Below are 21,746 nucleotides of genomic sequence, written 5' to 3' on the forward strand. Positions count from 1 at the left end.
CCTACAGAGGTAACTGATGTCCCCAAACATACCGTGGTAAATGATGTTCCCAGCCCTACAGAGGTAACTGATGCCCCCAAACATACTGTGGTAAATGATGTTCCCAGCCCTACAGAGGTAACTGATGTCCCCAAACATACCGTGGTAAATGATGTTCCCAGCCCTACAGAGGTAACTGATGTCCCCAAACATACCGTGGTAAATGATGTTCCCAGCCCTACAGAGGTAACTGATGTCCCCAAACATACCGTGGTAAATGATGTTCCCAGCCCTACAGAGGTAACTGATGTCCCCAAACATACCGTGGTAAATGATGTTCCCAGCCCTACAGAGGTAAATGATGTCCCCAAACATACTGTGGTAAATGATGTTCCCAGCCCTACAGGTAACTGATGTAACTGTGGTAAATGATGCCCCCAAACAGAGGTAAATGATGTCCCCAAACATACTGTGGTAAATGATGTTCCCAGCCCTACAGAGGTAACTGATGCCCCCAAACCAAACATACCTGTGGTAAATGATGTTCCCAGCCCTACAGAGGTAACTGATGTCCCCAAACATACGTGGTAAATGATGTTCCCAGCCCTACAGAGGTAACTGATGCCCCCAAACATACTGTGGTAAATGATGTTCCCAGCCCTACAGAGGTAACTGATGTCCCCAAACATACCGTGGTAAATGATGTTCCCAGCCCTACAGAGGTAACTGATGTCCCCAAACATACCGTGGTAAAATGATGTTCCCAGCCCTACAGAGGTAACTGATGTCCCCAAACATACCATGGTAAATGATGTTCCCAGCCCTACAGAGGTAACTGATGTCCCCAAACATACCGTGGTAAATGATGCCCCCAGCCCTACTGCACTACAGAGGTAACTGATGTCCCCAAACATACTGTGGTAAATGATGTTCCCAGCCCTACAGAGGTGGTAAGAGGTAACTGATGTCCCCAAACATACTGTGGTAAATGATGTTCCCAGCCCTACAGAGGTAACTGATGTCCCCAAACATACCGTGGTAAATGATGTTCCCAGCCCTACAGAGGTAACTGATGTCCCCAAACATACCGTGGTAAATATGTTCCCAGCCCTACAGAGGTAACTGATGCCCCCAAACATACCGTGGTAAATGATGTTCCCAGCCCTACAGAGGTAACTGATGCCCCCAAACATACCGTGGTAAATGATGTTCCCAGCCCTACAGAGGTAACTGATGTCCCCAAACATACCGTGGTAAATGATGTTCCCAGCCCTACAGAGGTAACTGATGCCCCCAAACATACCGTGGTAAATGATGTTCCCAGCCCTACAGAGGTAACTGATGTCCCCAAACATACCATGGTAAATGATGTTCCCAGCCCTACAGAGGTAACATACTGTGGTAAATGATGTTCCCAGCCCTACAGAGGTAACTGATGCCCCCAAACATACCGTGGTAAATGATGTTCCCAGCCCTACAGAGGTAACTGATGTCCCCAAACATACTGTGGTAAATAATGTTCCCAGCCCTACAGAGGTAACTGATGTCCCCAAACATACCGTGGTAAATGATGTTCCCAGCCCTACAGAGGTAACTGATGTCCCCAAACATACTGTGGTAAATGATGTTCCCAGCCCTACAGAGGTAACTGATGTCCCCAAACATACCGTGGTAAATGATGTTCCCAGCCCTACAGAGGTAACTGATGCCCCCAAACATACTGTGGTAAATGATGTTCCCAGCCCTACAGAGGTAACTGATGCCCCCAAACATACTGTGGTAAATGATGTTCCCAGCCCTACAGAGGTAACTGATGTCCCCAAACATACCGTGGTAAATGATGTCCCCAAACATACTGTGGTAAATGATGTTCCCAGCCCTACAATGGTAAATGATGTCCCAAAACATACTTTGATAAATGATACCCCCAACCTTACAATAATAAATGATGTCCTCAAACCTACTGTGTTATATGATATTTCGCAACCCGACAGTGGTCAATGATGTCCCCAATCATAAAGGATAAATGATGTTCCCAAACATACCATGGTTAATGATGTCCCCAACCCGACAGTGGTTAATGATGTCCCCAACCCGACAGTGGTTAATGATGTCCCCAACCCGACAGTGGTTAATGATGTCCCCAACCCGACAGTGGTAAATGCTGGATCAACCCGACAGTGGTCAGGAAACGGATCTCATGTTTGTTTTTGTGATGTCATAATACACCTTCACAATTAAATCAAAATCTGATTTGGATCGAATTTTGATCTATCAAAAAATTACTCATTTTCCATAGTAATCGATCGAAATAAAAAAAAAAAGATCACAAAAAGCGGACTCCCTGCTATGCGGGTTGAGTGGTGTGTTGAGTGCAGGTTTACGTGACGCTGCGATAAATCGTGAAGCTTTCCTGTCTTATCTAAAGGCCAACTCGCCCCTCGTTATCATTTACTTATGTACAATATCAACAGATTGTGACGGAGAAATATTTTCTCTGTCTATCAAATTCGGGAGTTCTTCTTCCTTTCCTACATGCTATGGATGCTGCTTGGCTACGCCGACTGCATGTATGGTATAGTAAAAAGTGAATTGAATTTCCACAGCAACCAAGGGGACATAACTATTGTGTTGACAAGCAACAGTGATTAAAGTAGAGGACTATCATGAGTCAAACTGTCGTTTACACGGGGTCTAAGTACTGCCCAATACAATATACATTATATTTAACATTCGATTAAGATAATTTGATCGGATCATCAATAGGTTTGCCGTCCCGTGAGGAAAAAGACAATTAAGTGTGGCCATCTTTGATTGTCCTCGTTTGTTAAGCAAAATTATGTAAGATATGATATTCACACTTCAACATCGACCAATGGTCCAAAAGTGGCACCTATTTACGGCGATATGAGAGAAGCCAGCTCAAAATGGGCGTTGCAAATCATACATCTGCAATTTACGAACATTCCAAGTAATGAACATTGCACTGAATTTCTGTAAACTAGACGTAATAATAAGGAGGTGTATTTGAATTACGCTGATATCTTATCACCTTTAGATATATAACAAAAGAGATTGTATGTAGATATATGTGACGTGTACTGTATTATCTTGATTTATGTAAGAATCTGAAAATTACATTTCAGTTCATAATGCACATAAATGTCAGTCTGCTATCTTCATTTTTAAATGCTTCTCATGGTATGGGGTAACATGTTCTTCATGTGTTTCCACACTTCATGGTTACTTACATAATTTGAAGTATATCATCTATATATTAAAATAGGTAAGATAAGTGAAAGCTAATATAATAGAGTAAGGATTGATCACCTTCGCAAATGCTTTTCAAATCCATATACTTCTATGTGCATATACTCTTATGTTAATGTAAAACAGTTTGTAGATTTCTTACGGGAACTCAGACGGTATGTCTATCATCAGTTTGTAGATTTCTAACGGGAACTAAGACAACATGTCTATCATCAGTTTGTAGATTTCTAACGGGAACTCAGACAACATGTCTATCATCAGTTTGTAGATTTCTAACGGGAACTAAGACAACATGTCTATCATCAGTTTGTAGATTTCTAACGGGAACTAAGACAACATGTCTATCATCAGTTTGTAGATTTCTAACGGGAACTCAGACAACATGTTAATCATCAGTTTGTAGATTTCTAACGGGAACTCAGACAACATGTCTATCATCAGTTTGTAGATTTCTAACGGAACTCAGACAACATGTCTATCATCAGTTTGTAGATTTCTAACGGGAACTCAGACGGTATGTCTATCATCAGTTTGTAGATTTCTAACGGGAACTAAGACAGTATGTCTATCATCAGTTTGTAGATTTCTAACGGGAACTAAGACAGTATGTCTATCATCAGTTTGTAGATTTCTAACGGGAACTCAGACAGTATGTCTATCATCAGTTTGTAGATTTCTAACGGGAACTCAGACGGTATGTCAATCATCAGTTTGTAGATTTCTAACGGGAACTAAGACGGTATGTCTATCATCAGTTTGTAGATTTCTAACGGGAACTCAGACAGTATGTCTATCATCAGTTTGTAGATTTCTAACGGGAACTAAGACAACATGTCTATCATCAGTTTGTAGATTTCTAACGGGAACTCAGACGGCATGTCTATCATCAGTTTGTAGATTTCTAACGGGAACTCAGACAACATGTCTATCATCAGTTTGTAGATTTCCAACGCGAACTCAGACGGTATGTCTATCATCAGTTTGTAGATTTCTAACGGGAACTAAGACAACATGTTAATCATCAGTTTGTAGATTTCTAACGGGAACTCAGACGGCATGTCTATCATCAGTTTGTAGATTTCTAACGGGAACTCAGACAACATGTCTATCATCAGTTTGTAGATTTCTAACGGGAACTCAGACAACATGTTAATCATCAGTTTGTAGATTTTAACGGGAACTCAGACAACATGTCTATCATCAGTTTGTAGATTTCCAACGCGAACTCAGACGGTATGTCAATCATCAGTTTGTAGATTTCTAACGGGAACTAAGACAACATGTTAATCATCAGTTTGTAGATTTCTAACGGGAACTCAGACGGTATGTCTATCATCAGTTTGTAGATTTCTAACGGGAACTCAGACAACATGTCTATCATCAGTTTGTAGATTTCTAACGGGAACTCAGACGGCATGTCTATCATCAGTTTGTAGATTTCTAACGGGAACTCAGACAACATGTCTATCATCAGTTTGTAGATTTCTAACGGGAACTCAGACGGTATGTCATTCATCAGTTTGTAGATTTCTAACGGGAACTCAGACAACATGTCTATCATCAGTTTGTAGATTTCTAACGGGAACTAAGACAACATGTCTATCATCAGTTTGTAGATTTCTAACGGGAACTAAGACAACATGTCTATCATCAGTTTGTAGGTTTCTAACGGGAACTCAGACGGCATGTCTATCATCAGTTTGTAGATTTCTAACGGGAACTCAGACGGCATGTCTATCATCAGTTTGTAGATTTCTAACGGGAACTAAGACAACATGTCTATCATCAGTTTGTAGATTTCTAACGGGAACTCAGACGGTATGTCTATCATCAGTTTGTAGATTTCTAACGGGAACTCAGACAACATGTCTATCATCAGTTTGTAGATTTCTAACGGGAACTCAGACGGCATGTCTATCATCAGTTTGTAGATTTCTAACGCGAACTCAGACGGCATGTCTATCATCAGTTTGTAGATTTTGTAGATTTCTAACGGGAACTCAGACAACATGTCTATCATCAGTTTGTAGATTTCTAACGGGAACTAGACGGTATTCATCAGTTTGTAGATTTCTAACGGGAACTCAGACAACATGTCTATCATCAGTTTGTAGATTTCTAACGGGAACTAAGACAACATGTCTATCATCAGTTTGTAGATTTCTAACGGGAACTCAGACAACATGTCTATCATCAGTTTGTAGATTTCTAACGGGAACTCAGACAACATGTCTATCATCAGTTTGTAGATTTCTAACGGGAACTCAGACGGTATGTCATTCATCAGTTTGTAGATTTCTAACGGGAACTAAGACAACATGTCTATCATCAGTTTGTAGATTTCTAACGGGAACTCAGACGGTATGTCATTCATCAGTTTGTAGATTTCTAACGGGAACTCAGACAACATGTCAATCATCAGTTTGTAGATTTCTAACGGGAACTAAGACGGTATGTCTATCATCAGTTTGTAGATTTCTAACGGGAACTAAGACAGTATGTCTATCATCAGTTTGTAGATTTCTAACGGGAACTAAGACAGTATGTCTATCATCAGTTTGTAGATTTCTAACGGGAACTAAGACGGTATGTCTATCATCAGTTTGTAGATTTCTAACGGGAACTAAGACAACATGTTAATCATCAGTTTGTAGATTTCTAACGGGAACTAAGACAACATGTCTATCATCAGTTTGTAGATTTCTAACGGGAACTCAGACGGCATGTCTACGCGAACTCAGACGGTATGTCTATCATCAGTTTGTAGGTTTCTAACGGGAACTCAGACGGCATGTCTATCATCAGTTTGTAGATTTCTAACGGGAACTAAGACAACATGTCTATCATCAGTTTGTAGATTTCTAACGGGAACTAAGACAGTATGTCTATCATCAGTTTGTAGATTTCTAACGGGAACTAAGACAACATGTCTATCATCAGTTTGTAGATTTCTAACGGGAACTCAGACGGTATGTCTATCATCAGTTTGTAGATTTCTAACGGGAACTAAGACAACATGTCTATCATCAGTTTGTAGATTTCTAACGGGAACTCAGACAACATGTCTATCATCAGTTTGTAGATTTCTAACGGGAACTCAGACGGTATGTCTATCATCAGTTTGTAGATTTCTAACGGGAACTAAGACAACATGTCTATCATCAGTTTGTAGATTTCTAACGGGAACTAAGACGGTATGTCTATCATCAGTTTGTAGATTTCTAACGGGAACTAAGACAACATGTCTATCATCAGTTTGTAGATTTCTAACGGGAACTAAGACAACATGTCTATCATCAGTTTGTAGATTTCTAACGGGAACTAAGACAACATGTCTATCATCAGTTTGTAGATTTCTAACGGGAACTAAGACAACATGTCTATCATCAGTTTGTAGATTTCTAACGGGAACTCAGACGGTATGTCTATCATCAGTTTGTAGATTTCTAACGGGAACTAAGACGGTATGTCTATCATCAGTTTGTAGATTTCTAACGGGAACTAAGACGGTATGTCTATCATCAGTTTGTAGATTTCTAACGGGAACTCAGACGGTATGTCTATCATCAGTTTGTAGATTTCTAACTGGAACTCAGACGGTATGTCTATCATCAGTTTGTAGATTTCTAACTGGAACTAAGACGGTATGTCTATCATCAGTTTGTAGATTTCTAACGGGAACTAAGACAACATGTCTATCATCAGTTTGTAGATTTCTAACGGGAACTCATGTCTATCATCAGTTTGTAGATTTCTGTAACGGGAACTAAGACGGTATGTCTATCATCAGTTTGTAGATTTCTAACGGGAACTAAGACAGTATGTCTATCATCAGTTTGTAGATTTCTAACGGGAACTAAGACAACATGTCTATCATCAGTTTGTAGATTTCTAACGGGAACTCAGACGGTATGTCTATCATCAGTTTGTAGATTTCTAACGGGAACTCAGACAACATGTTAATCATCAGTTTGTAGATTTCTAACGGGAACTAAGACAACATGTCTATCATCAGTTTGTAGATTTCTAACGGGAACTAAGACAACATGTCTATCATCAGTTTGTAGATTTCTAACGGGAACTAAGACAACATGTCTATCATCAGTTTGTAGATTTCTAACGGAACTAAGACGGTATGTCTATCATCAGTTTGTAGATTTCTAACGGGAACTCAGACAACATGTCTATCATCAGTTTGTAGATTTCTAACGGGAACTAAGACAACATGTCTATCATCATGTCTATCATCAGTTTGTAGATTTCTAACGGGAACTCAGACGGTATGTCTATCATCAGTTTGTAGATTTCTAACGGGAACTAAGACGGTATGTCTATCATCAGTTTGTAGGTTTCTAACGGGAACTAAGACGGTATGTCTATCATCAGTTTGTAGATTTCTAACGAGAACTAAGACGGTATGTCTATCATCAGTTTGTAGATTTCTAACGGGAACTCAGACGGTATGTCTATCATCAGTTTGTAGATTTCTAACGGAACTCAGACAACATGTTAATCATCAGTTTGTAGATTTCTAACGGGAACTCAGACGGCATGTCTATCATCAGTTTGTAGATTTCTAACGGGAACTAAGACAACATGTCTATCATCAGTTTGTAGATTTCTAACGGGAACTAAGACAACATGTCTATCATCAGTTTGTAGATTTCTAACGGGAACTCAGACAACATGTTAATCATCAGTTTGTAGATTTCTAACGGGAACTAAGACAACATGTCTATCATCAGTTTGTAGGTTTCTATCATCAGTTTGTAGGTTTCTAACGGGAACTCAGACGGCATGTCTATCATCAGTTTGTAGATTTCTAACGAGAACTAAGACGGTATGTCTATCATCAGTTTGTAGGTTTCTAACGGGAACTCTATCATCGGTTTCTAACGGTATGTCTATCATCAGTTTGTAGATTTCTAACGGGAACGTATGTCTATCATCAGTTTGTAGATTTCTAAGACGGTATGTCTATCATCAGTTTGTAGATTTCTAACGAGAACTAAGACGGTATGTCTATCATCAGTTTGTAGATTTCTAACGGGAACTAAGACAACATGTCTATCATCAGTTTGTAGGTTTCTAACGGAACTCAGACGGTATGTCAATCATCAGTTTGTAGATTTCTAACGGAACTCAGACGGTATGTCTATCATCAGTTTGTAGGTTTCTAACGGGAACTCAGACGGTATGTCAATCATCAGTTTGTAGATTTCTAACGGAACTCAGACGGTATGTCTATCATCAGTTTGTAGGTTTCTAACGGGAACTCAGACGGTATGTCTATCATCAGTTTGTAGATTTCTAACGGGAACTCGGACAGTATGTCTATCATCAGTTTGTAGATTTCTAACGGGAACTCAGACAGTATGTCTATCATCAGTTTGTAGGTTTCTAACGGGAACTAAGACAACATGTCTATCATCAGTTTGTAGGTTTAACGGAACTAAGACGGTATGTCTATCATCAGTTTGTAGATTTCTAACTGGAACTAAGACGGTATGTCTATCATCAGTTTGTAGATTTCTAACGGGAACTCGGACGGTATGTCTATCATCAGTTTGTAGATTTCTAACGGGAACTAAGACGGTATGTCTATCATCAGTTTGTAGATTTCTAACGGAACTCAGACAACATGTCTATCATCAGTTTGTAGGTTTCTAACGGGAACTAAGACAACATGTCTATCATCAGTTTGTAGGTTTCTAACGGGAACTAAGACAACATGTCTATCATCAGTTTGTAGGTTTCTAACGGGAACTCAGACAGTATGTCTATCATCAGTTTGTAGATTTCTAACGGGAACTCAGACAACATGTCTATCATCAGTTTGTAGGTTTCTAACGGGAACTAAGACAACATGTCTATCATCAGTTTGTAGGTTTCTAACGGAACTCAGACAACATGTTAATCATCAGTTTGTAGATTCGCTTCGTACAGTTTCTATATAAGGCAATGACTTTCGAATAGATATTTAACACATAATCATCTCAATCTGGACGAATTGTTCTCGTCAAATAAGCCGGTGACAAGGAAGTCTAAACATTATTATGACTTGGATATGACTGGAAGTCCATGACTAATACCCCTTGACTCATTTACATATTCGATACCGATACTTGAATTGATGTGTTATTTGTAGATATGCTACTCGTCAACGCCTAAGACGATTTTATAGCCTCTTCCTCGCTATTGATCTGAATACGTCGTAGTGTTTATTCAAATATTGATATGTGTGACCGATAAATAGATTGATGTCCTCTAGGAAGGATGTCATGATTATTTATCTGTCATCCAGATTGCATTCAAATCGACAACCAATACAATCTGATAATCATTTATGGATAACAGAATTTCAGATGCTATTTTAAAATATTGCCGTTTCCATTGGATCAAGTTTCGTCCGTGTATGTTTATTTATTAGAAGAGCTTCCTGAAAATTGTGGTCATTTAAATGGTTGATTTGTAAGTATAATGTGTGTTATCTGAGGCGACGAGCAAAGCATCGTCGTAACTTTGGCAAACGTGACGTCATATTACTGTCTTATGGCTAAGAATTATGACTACATCAGGATTAACACTGCTTTGAAAGGTGGTCATACCACTAACTGTAGAAGTACTGTATGATGTACCATAAAGACAGCGGAGATGTTATGATCTGTCAACCCCTGGATGCCAGCGTTACCCAATCCCTGCCGCAGCAATGAGTCATGTATGTTTCGATATTCAAATGTTTCATCAGCATAATTATGATCCCAAAATGGTAGAAAATCTTCTGAAGTCATCACGTGCTATCATGTAGTGCCATTCAGAAATCAGGAATTTTAAGCGAAGTTTCCATTTTTATGTATTTAGATTGCTGCCAGGATAGGGTTCCTAGATTCATTATCTATGTAAACATGTTCTCATGCAAGAGGTCTCTCATGGGGAAGAGAGAGAACATATCAAAGGTTGTATATAGATGATGCTATAGTTTCCTTATTTCTACCCCCAGCGTCAATGGTATGAAAGATTATCAAATGATCGGAAAGAGAAGCGAGGATTTGTTTTATTCCTGATATTTTTTGCAATCTTAAATGTTTTAAAATTTTGTGGGTTTTTTTCGACATTGATATATGTGATTCGTATCAAAATTTGAATGAGTATCTCTTTAAAGTCTTAATATGAACGTCTGTCATCATGTTCTGTAGTCCATATTTTGAACTCTTCAAATAATCGCTGAATAATGGTACATTTTAATGTTTGTAGCTAATTTTATCTTCGCTAACATATAATTTGTTAGGAGAATCTGATGATTGATTCTGCACGGAAACGTTTGTAGATTTTTTACATGTGTTGTTGATTGGTACTTTTTCTCGTGCTTTACACGTGTAAGTGACTATTTAAAGCTGTATGTGTATTTATCAAGATCGTTGTCAATAAAAACTGACAATAAATATCTGGTTCGCTTACCAAATAACTCGAACACGAACAGTGATACATACTGTTCTGTAACATTCACAGCAACGTCTGTAATATACACATGCCTATCCGGGCTAGACAGTGTGTTATCATATAGGTCCCCATGTCAACTTCAACGACTGCACAAAGAGTATCCTCTAATATAGAAATTATACCACGTTTCAGTGCATTTCTTATCTGTGATATACCATTATCAAAAGTGCATCCGTGACTTCGAGCATGTATTTAATGCAAACCATGTTCGTGTTTGACAGTGCGGAGCCGTTAGCAAAACTTTGAAACCAAATAAGGCATCATTTCCCGCGATCGGCCTTTCCCTTTTCCCCCTGTCCTTTCCTTCGTCTAATACTGCTCTTTTTCTATCGGTTGATATTGATTTTCGTAATATGGACATGTTTGATACAATAAGCAATTATATGGGAGAGCTCAGAGACAAGATCTGATCGGCATATCTCTCCCTGGTTACCCTTGCTTACGTAACAGGGTATAGTTGGATTAAAACGCGTATCTCAAAATTCATATCCGAATGCTTTATCTCAAAAGAATAGCCATCTTTTTTACTGACGCCAATTTGTGGAACAAAGTGAAAATTCAGTTATCTTCGAATAACGGGAATATTACCAACTAGAAAAAGATTTTCTTTAGCCAGTACGACGTAGTTCGTTTATTTAATTGCGAGCCAGAAAGGCGGTCCTAACGCACGGAAGGAAATCCTTGTATCGTCAGTTATTAGGCAGCACGCACCAGCATCATACACATCCCCTTAAATACTGTCTGTGACAGATCGTTGATGAAATGAACCAAATCGATATGAAGTGTATTGCTCCCTAACCCAGTTTCTCTATATGATAAAGTCATACATAATGTCGATTAAGTGTTAATATGGCCAATTAAATTACGAATACTCTGAACTTGTAAATGGGCCTGACGTTTCTAATTGTCAATTTTCTACAATAAAATGAAAAACGGTAATTTAAGATTTTTTACATCAGTACCTGATAGACCTGAATTCAGCTCTTCGTCTTATGATACAAATATTCTAAAGTACCCGGATATTCTTTATTCTGTAGAACCTTTTCTTTTCTGACAACTAGTGGTAACAGTCAGAAACATAAACAGTGTTGGTTATAATTTTAATCTTGACTTGGTGTAACATTTCTATCGGGACTTCTAAGGTACAACAGGACTAGCTATACCCTTCACTTTCCAGGGAAACATGTGTAAACAGATAATTGCATTTACAAACATGATAAAATAACGTTTATCTATATTTAGAAGATGAAAACACTGATAATATACACATTGTTCTTCGACCACGTCGTATATTCCTTCAGAACTTAAAAGACGTTTAGGTGACGCTGAGGAACTGAAAATAGTCATTCTTTGTCATTTCTAGTTTGTAGGACGATCATGATAATTTGCCTGTAGAGAAGTACTTGTAGTTAATCGCGCTGTTATTGCAAACATTCAACGGCAAATGTTTTTTCCCAAACACGTACGTTCATTGTGACTTTTCTCATTTCCCCTATTTTAATAAAACCCTTAAGGGGTATGTCAGTGCACGGAAATATTCAAATACAATGGTACTTACTAATATATTTATAAATGGTGATTAGTAAGTATTTTGATTTCTTGTTTGTTTTTTCTGGTTACTTCGTTACAACTTGGAATAGAATATTTTGCGGTGACATTACGTACGATGACAAGTGGATTAGCTACATCACTCAACCCAATGACAAATGTAACAATAGGCAATACATATTGTATCGATTTATCGATCTGTCATTCATTAAAATGCGGAGTATTTTTTTGAGAGGGGTGTGTGTGTGGGGGGGGGGGGGGGGGGTTAGATTGGAGGGAAGATCATGTTTGCCATGTGTCATGTCATGAGGTCATATCTACTCAGTTTCGTTTACAGTTTCTCCAGTCGTATTGAAAATCTAATAAATGCAGCAAAAGTACTAGGGTACTTCCTGTCTTGCACTTTTTGTGTTGTAGTATAACGTATAACACCTAGCGTCACGGTAACATGATTATCCTCATGCCACTTTTATGGAAGTAACATACCATTCAGACACCGCGAGGTCCATGAGTAAGCAGACCAAACCAGTGTGCCACTTGTCTATTCCCACTGGGGACTGTTGTTTAGTCGTCAGTACTTTTATGGAAGTGCTTGTATCATTTGTATCATTTCTAACGTAATAATTATAACAATGACACACGAAGCTGACCGCAAAATCCGTGATTCACCTTTTACAAGGTCTATAGCCATTTACCAGTATGTAGGATGAGACACTATTAGACATGTACTTGTACCGGATGATTAATCCTATAATTGTATGCTTGTTGCAGATGAGTAATAAAAGAAATCCAAGTTTCCGACTCGCCATAGAGACACAGGGTAAGGAACATTTTCTACTGACCAGTCAGTACCGCAACAACACCACATTTTTCCGCGGAATGGTGCGCTACGTAGCCGAGCAGTACCTGACGGACGAGTTGGACAGACAGTACTACGCAGACAAGTACAGCTGCTGTCCGCCTCCACTTTTCATTCCATTTATAACTATGGCAGAGGTAAGACATTATTTCTCTAAGAAATAGTTAATAACTTAGCTTTCTTTCTCCGCGTTAACAAATTAAGTGTCTCTATGAGAGAATTCTCATTCACACGGCAATTTCCTAAGACGTCATTCCCTCGCGCTATCGTATTAAGACTGCGGTCCCACACGCAACTACTGTCTAAAGTGGCGTTCCACGTTTATCTTTCGCCAACACGTTAATTTCTCCGACAACATTCTCAAACATAACCACTTTATGAAAACGCAGTGATCTCCCGTGTGATCACTGTCTAACGCAGCGATCTCCCGTGTGATCACTGTATAAGGCAGCGATCTCCCGTGTGATCACTGTCTAAAGCAGTGATCTTCCGCGTGATCACTGTCTAACACAGCGATTTCCAGCGTGATTACTTTCTTACGCATCGATCTCCCGCGTGATCATTGTCTTACGCAGCGATCCCCCGTGTGATCACTGTCTTACGCAGCGATCCCCCGTGTGATCACTGTCTAACGCAGCGTTCTCCCGCGCGATCACTGTCTAACACAGCGATCTCCCGTGTGATCACTTTCTTACGCATCGATCTCCCGCGTGATCACTGTCTAACGCAGTGATTTCCCTTGTGGTCACTGTCTAACGCAACGATCTCCAGCGTGATCACTGTCTAACGCAGCGATCTCCAGCGTGATCACTGTCTGACGCAGCGATCTCCCGCGTGATCATTGTCTTACGCAGCGATCCCCCGTGTGATCACTGTCTAACGCAGTGATTTCCCTTGTGGTCACTGTCTAACGCAACGATCTCCAGCGTGATCACTGTCTAACGCAGCGATCTCCAGCGTGATCACTGTCTGACGCAGCGATCTCCAGCGTGATCACTGTCTAACGCAGCGATCTCCAGCGTGATCACTGTCTGACGCAGCGATCTCCCGCGTGATCACTGTCTAACGCAGCGATCTCCCGCGTGATCACTGTCGAATCCGGTTTTGACACAGAATGTGGAAACTTTCGAAAGGCAAAATTGACCCGTTTGCAGTAGAAACGGGGTTTGTTAATTATCGCGAGATTAGATCAAAACAAAGGCGCGTTATTTCTATCAGAGTAAGTTTTAAATGTTATGTGCTGCTGTAGGAAACGCATAGATAATTTTTATTGTCATTCTCGTCCTTTATGGAAAACATCATTGACGAATTGTTATTAATAATCAGCTTTTATATGTAGTTTCTGTGATGTTAATATAGATATTGATTACACAGTTAATCACATTCTGCTGCAGCACAAAACATTAATTTATTGTGCTTTTTGTTTTTCATTATTTTATATCAATACCTGGCCCAACAAATATCCGACAAAAAATTCATAGAAATATTCATAAAATGATCAGCTGATAACAGTCCACTATCTGTGTATTTGATCAATGATGGAGATGAATACACATGTACCTTGACAACAGACATTAAAGTGCCAACAAGACAGAAAAGACTCGGTCGTTAGCATTCGTTAACTATGGCAGCCCTTAATGTGATTATGATACATCGCTAGCCTCTACTACAATTACATATTAAACTGGTGCCTTTAATATCGTATTCAGTCTTCTGGGAGAGTCGATAGAAACATATATACATTGTTGTACATTGTGACTCGAGCTGTTTTTCTCTTTTTACTATTATTTGTTCAAGATTTAAAACAGATAAATTCTGCTTCTGTGATGTAAACATAATAATTCCCTTCACTGTTCAAACAGACTAACTATTCTCGGTAATCTGATTTCCGCTCGCTGACGCCACCTCAATCTGTTATTCTTGTGTATCTTCAAGAATTGGAATGTTTCCTGTAATACACTAAACTGAAACATGTGGATACTGTTAACATAAACCTTTGTTGGAAATCTAATTTTTTTTAATTGATTAGAATGTCTACATAATAATTTTTATATTTTATTTATAAATTCCCAGGTATATAACATTTGATTTGCTCAAAAGAACTTCGTGAAGTTTGTTTAATAGCCTGGGAAAGTGCTTGACCCAATGTTTGCTGGTCCAGATATTTTGTATACCATAACTACCTATATTCCAGCCTTATTTCAATGTTATATGTATATAATTGAGTTCACTACAGTGTCATTTCAGTATCATTGTTTAATATGAACCTTTTTGAAACCTTTCGATGTCAATACAGAATTCACCTAACACCGTACATTTATTCTCTCTGGTTACGTTCTGACAGGTGGGTTTTTTTGTGTATCACTGCCTGGAGGCCAACAACATTAGTCCTACCGGCCCCGTCCCAGTAGAAAGCGTCTTCATTTACCGTCCCGACCGCCGCCTACAACTGTGGAGATTCATTTTCTATATGTTCATACATGCCGGGTAAGTTGTACCACTGTCTCCCTAACTGCCAATATTTGCTCCTCGATGCATTCTATCAGATAAATATAAAGTTACTGTGATAACACGCAACGAACTGAACGCTCTTGTATCGCACTTTCAGTGAAAGAAATTAACTCGGAGAAAGAAGTCTGCTATAGTCACAATGAATGTCCGTTCAAAAGAGTTTGTAAACAAAATGATTTCTAGAATTTAGTTCAAATGTCACGGTTTTTAACAGACGTCCCCAAATATATTTTTATTTGTTATTTATTTATTTATTTATTTTTTCAGATGGGTACATTTATTTTTCAATATGTTGGTACAAATAATAGTTGGTATTCCCCTGGAAATGGTACACGGTTCTTTCCGGATTGCACTCGTGTATCTGGCTGGAGTGTTGGCAGGTAAAACTGATATTTCTTGTTTGGTTGGTAGATGAGCCTTGTAAGAGCCGGGAAAGTTTTCATAATAGTGCATCTCATTGGCGATACATTTCGACCTTGGTTCTTGTCATTTAGCGATTGACAGCTTGTTGTCTTTATAAAGCAGTGATTCTGTATAATATTCGTAGCTTGCGCATTCAATATGACCTTGATTGTACTCACATCTCCAGCATTACTATTTCATTGGTATTCGTGTATTGTTTTGATTAATATTAAGTAAGAAAATACATAATGAAAACAGTTCAGTAATAAACCTTCTCCTCGTGCCATCAACAGGATCTAGTGAGATTCCAGTATCCAAAACTTTCTCAATGAATTATTCTTTAATTTTCCCTTAAAATTTAATGTGTTCAAACTTAAATTTATCTGTACTGAAAATTCACTTTTTCGTATCACACCTTTTTACTCAAATCACTTTTGTAATTATTAAATTAATTGTGTTTTCTTCCAACGCCAGGATCTCTTGGGACGTCAGTGTTTGACATCAAAGTATATCTAGTAGGGGCCTCAGGAGGGGTCTATGCTTTACTGGCAGCTCATCTTGCAAACGTTATGCTGGTAAGTGTACGAAGGGAAGTCACTCCAGTTATAATCATCAATATCTTGTAAATTGGGTTGTTTCCCTTCCTACAGGAATGAACACGTAGAAAGTAAGCCGCATGTAGCTCATGGAGGTGTTGTTTGAAAGTTAATGAATTTATAGACATTATACTTCTTAACCAACCAATTTAACACTTTAATGATATTTAATTTATAACATGTCGTTTCAGAATTATACTCACATGGAGTTTGGTGTACTGAAATTGGCAGCTGTTCTTGTTGTAGGTAGGTATCTGATACAGCTGTGGACGTGTCTAATCGTAGGTGTCCGCGAAAGGTTAGGAGGGAACATGTATACAGATTTGTTACAAATCTCATGGATAGGACCTATATCCTATATTTAATTTCACTTTCAATGTAAAAAAGCACTTTGGTTCCCTTATCTTGTTTCTAAATCAATATCAATGCATGGTAAGGGTTTCGAGAACTTAACTGTACACTTTTTGGGGGAGGGCAGTGTATTTGGAATCGTACGTAATTTGTATAAAATATCTGTGGCGTGAGTTGGATGAAGAGACATTCTAAATATGTGTGGTAGGGAACTTTATATTGTCGTGACAAAATCATTTGAATTACTGGGATATTTTCATTCGCTGTGATTGCTTCTGAACCAGACCATCACCGCTCTATTTGTATGTTAAAACCTAAATCACGCACAATGTATTCCAAGCATACTGGAATCCTTGAGTTTGCTTTCATAAGTATAACTGTTGATGTGCCTCCATGCATCCTTTTCTGACTATTTCGTACCAGGTTACTTCAACTCGTCTGTAACATTTTAAACAGATGTTTTAGACTCCTATTGCCGAGTGCTAACCTTATGCCTAATTCCCTGAATTTGCTATCGAGGGAACGAGTCCACCCCATTCTGAAAACTAAACTGCACAGACATTATTTAGACCTGTGATAAATAATGCTTAGATAAAATATCTGAATTAGTTTCTTTTGCTTTATGTGTACCTGTTTTTAAGACAGACAAGGTATGGTATTTTGGGTTTAAGCCGGCATTAATCTAGAAAAGATAGAAGAGAATGGAGATTAGTAAATTAATGGATTCATAAATTTACCATATTCATTATGTCGTTATCGCAAGTGTGTAACATTTTAGGAAGTTTAGAGTTTCAAAGCGTGTAAAATAATTTTCAATTGTCCGTTTCAGCTAGCGCAGACGTTGGCTTTGCAATATGGGACCGCTATTCCAGCTTAGACAAGGCGCCACCTGTTGGGTACACCGCTCACTTAATGGGGGCGCTAGCGGGATTAACTATGGGACTTGTTGTTTTGAAAAACTTTGAACAAAAACTGCATGAACAATACTTGTGGTGGATATCACTGTCAATATACCTTGTTTGTTTTGCGTTCGCCATTTTCTGGAATGTGTTTTATTACTGACGATCCCTAAGGAGTTTTTCATTTTCGTCATCCTCATCTGTACTTTCCTTGACTCAGGTAGCGCCTATTGGCATGCTACCTGAAGCGTAATAGTGTGCTACAGGAGTCTTTATAATACTCTGAAGAAATACTCTGGATCTGGTGCTTTAAGCCATTCCTACTAGATATGTTAATAATACTACCGAACAGGAAAGAGACAACAAACTCAAGTTTTAAGACGTTATGTCTAGTTCTATGAGAGCTACGATTTTGTCAATGGTAAACTGTTGTAACTTACATTTCTATTGCAATGAAGCCCTTTTCTCTGTTACACTCTGGTGACACTGTGTGCTTGTATACTATCACCGTACGTTTGACAAAATCTTACGTGGAACAAGAGAAAAATGAAATTCAAAAACCCAACACATTGGATCGAAACAAAATGGAACAGGGATCCCACTGTCACAACAACACGTGTTCAGGATGAAAAGCTGTCTTTTCCCTCATCGACAACAGTCAGTGATGTGATTCAATAGAAATGATACCGCGTTCTCAATTACTCGAACAGAACATGGAAAGTATTGGACTGAAGGATTCTGAATATCCATCTTTTTATATTGAAAACACGATCTGTTAGCGACCCATGCATGGGTCGACTTCCGGGCTGTGTTTTATATAATTTACATTTTTAAAGTAACTTACGTAAAAGTGAAAGGTGTTGTTCGTTAAGTTTAATTTGGTAATGGTTGCCGTTACAAGATCTCGCGATATTTGTCGTTATAAACTTGCCGAAAAGCAAAACTATATATAGATTCACGTGTTTTTGATATAGGGAGAAATCGACCAAGACAAGATCATATTTTGGATAAATTCCTAATCTTTGGCATTACAATAATTATCAGCATCAGATCTAACGATAATGACATCACACTAAGACATTAGATATTCCCTAATGCGATTTAATAATGACGACCATTGACCTCTGATAAACACTACATCACTCTGCATCTCCAATACTGTGTGACAAGTTTGTGCGTCAGCGACATGTAAATACTGTGGACGAGACTTCTGTTAAGTTCACCAGAGGAAAATCGAAATTAACGCTTGTATATTACAGCTTAGTAATAGGGTATCCTATGTTACCGCTCCCAGTTATTACCAATGTAAGCAGCTTGACGTAGAATAATATATGAAATCTTTAATTTCATTTGGTGCCATAAGTCTGAAAACAAAATAAGTAGGTTAAATAAGGGGAATCGTTTGTTCCATGAGTATGTAATTAGTCTGAAAAACGGGACCTTTACACTCAACATAACACGTTCACCGAGCCGATACATAAAAGTCGACAGAGCGTCAGAATCCTTCAGACTATTATCTTGTTAACAGTGAATCCAATGTTTTGCGGTTTTTCGGTCATCAGTACGTACAAGTGCCAATAGACTAACTGTTATGTAATTTGAAATGGCTTTCGTCACTATTACGACAATGACAAGTTTTGGTTTTTTGTCATATTTCCGAGATATCGTGCTAAACCATATCATTAAAAGTATATATTACAGACAATAAAAAACTCCGCTGAAATCCTTGTTCTCACAAACCAACCCCATGCTATCTTAGGACACATTCTCGTACTCAAGTGTGTATCCCTGTAAGTAAACTGTGTTTAGCTATTGTTTTTTTTATAGCGGTATCATTTAAAAAGATAAGTTTATAGGTACGTTTGTGACATATCACTTTCAAAGTGCTAACTAACTTGTGTAATTTTGTGAGGGTGTGTGTTTGTTTGGGTATGTGTGGGTGTGTCGGGGTGGTGGTGTGTTTGGGTGTGTGGATGAGGGTGTATGTATTTGGGCAATCGAAACAAATAATGTGTTACACACTTTGTTTGAGAGAGACATTTGTAAACAACCATATCGTTTGAATCTTTAGGTGAAATAATGTTTTGTTAATACATTGTGTACATACATGTGGTCATTGTACATATCTGTAATTGTGACAGGCTGTGTAAATATTGTCATATTTATGTTATATTTGTTATCTTTATTAAAATATATGCTCAAGAAGTAGGTTGTGTTGGTTACGCTGAAATGTCATAGTGTGTTTTTTTGTAGCCTTTTTTACTAGTTAATGTCGAATGACATTTCCACAGATTCGTGTTTGGATGGCAATGGAGTGTCATATATCTATATACGTGAAAGTGATCCTCATATTTAACAATAGAGTTATTAATGTATTTTATATTTTATTTATGGACAAAGTTTCTTATAGACTGCATGTTATATATAACATACTGTAGAACAGCGATTCAACAAAACGTACTACAAGACGGAGGGTTAGGAAATGGTCGCATTAACCTTGTTTGCCTCAAAAATAATTTGGTCGAGGAGGCAAGTAAATTGTATGAATTTCTTTATCATATTTGTCGATACATTATGTTACACACCAAGACGTTATGATACTCCTCCTCGATTTCATTTTCCGATTAACAAGAAATCGCGAAATAATTAGAATAATCAATATATTTGGTCCACAATGATCTCCAACTTGTTTGTATGACTTCTAAATTTATTTATTCTCCTGCGAATCTCAAAGTTATATTTTCCATGTAAACTATTCGTTTTAGCCGTTGTATTATCATGACTCCCGCATTGGCAAACCTGGGCTTGTATATAGCGAACAATTCAAGTGATCCAGGGTATTAGTGAGAGAGGAACACATATTGACTCCAAATACTTACAGGATTTAATATTAAAGTATAATTTGAACGAAATTTGTGTTTTTTTCATTGTAACTATCAATTCGAAAAAAAATGTATTCCAGTAGTTTATTTTAACAAATGACCTTTCGGTTTTCCAGGATAATTATTTCAGAGTTGCATGTCACCGGATTGTTGTTTTGAAAGAAAGTTAGATTTAAAAAAAAAAATAAATAAATCCTGCTTAAAACTCGTTTTCTTTTTCGTCGTTGAAAAGTTGTCAATTATAGGTGTAAATAAGAAAACACAACCGTTTCTTATTTTTTTTGCAGCAGAACGCTGATTTTTAAGTATGCGTGTACATTTAACATTGTATAGAATGCGTTGTGTCAGCAGTGCTAATTGTCCAATTTAATTTGTATTTAAAATGTAGACAATCCATCATTTACGAAATTAACTTGATTTGTCTTCATTTTTCCTCATTGTAGCACCTTGTTAGTTTTTTCTAGAATTAATACAGCACATCAGGCGATATTATACTGTCCTATCACTTTCATTAATCATACTGATTACGTAAATGTTCATCACGTTAGAACAGAACGACAATGTTATGACATTGATTATATCTAGATATAGTGAGTTCTATTAATGTAATACTACGTGTGCCAGGGTTAATTACACTAAACGACACCAAATATTGACGCTAGCACGCCAAATCGTGGATTAAGCTTGATAAATATTATATCTGACATTAGGTAAGGGATATGAATATATTTATATTTGTATAACACCTTTTTATTTACATACGGATTGAAAGTGATATTTTAACTCTCAAAGTGGTATGAAGGATTGTATACCGTGATCAATAGTAAATTACACAGGAAGCCTCTCGCAGTTTGGACATAAAAGATGAACATTGATACCGATGTACCAGGTTAAAGAAATACTTCCGACCGATCTATTTACATAAACCAATTCAATCTACTTTCATTTT

At 37.9% G+C, this 21,746-nt stretch overlaps 1 protein-coding gene across 1 annotated transcript in view; it reads left to right on the forward strand.

Annotated features, from left to right (window-relative positions):
* Positions 1–18,692, forward strand: part of LOC132556439 (rhomboid-related protein 3-like) — a 42,917-nt gene extending 24,225 nt beyond the window's left edge. The window contains exons 5-10 of the mRNA XM_060220850.1: positions 13,069–13,293; positions 15,501–15,643; positions 15,935–16,047; positions 16,544–16,644; positions 16,857–16,911; positions 17,846–18,692. Coding sequence (XP_060076833.1) covers positions 13,069–13,293; positions 15,501–15,643; positions 15,935–16,047; positions 16,544–16,644; positions 16,857–16,911; positions 17,846–18,078 — 870 coding nt within the window. The 3' untranslated portion in view covers positions 18,079–18,692. The remainder of the gene's footprint in view (positions 1–13,068; positions 13,294–15,500; positions 15,644–15,934; positions 16,048–16,543; positions 16,645–16,856; positions 16,912–17,845) is intronic.
* The last annotated feature ends 3,054 nt before the right edge of the window (positions 18,693–21,746 follow it).

This window comes from Ylistrum balloti, unplaced genomic scaffold (genome assembly GCF_031769215.1).
Source record: "Ylistrum balloti isolate Yb309-2 unplaced genomic scaffold, AGI_CSIRO_Ybal_v1 Utg370568, whole genome shotgun sequence".
NCBI classification, from domain to species: domain Eukaryota; kingdom Metazoa; phylum Mollusca; class Bivalvia; order Pectinida; family Pectinidae; genus Ylistrum; species Ylistrum balloti.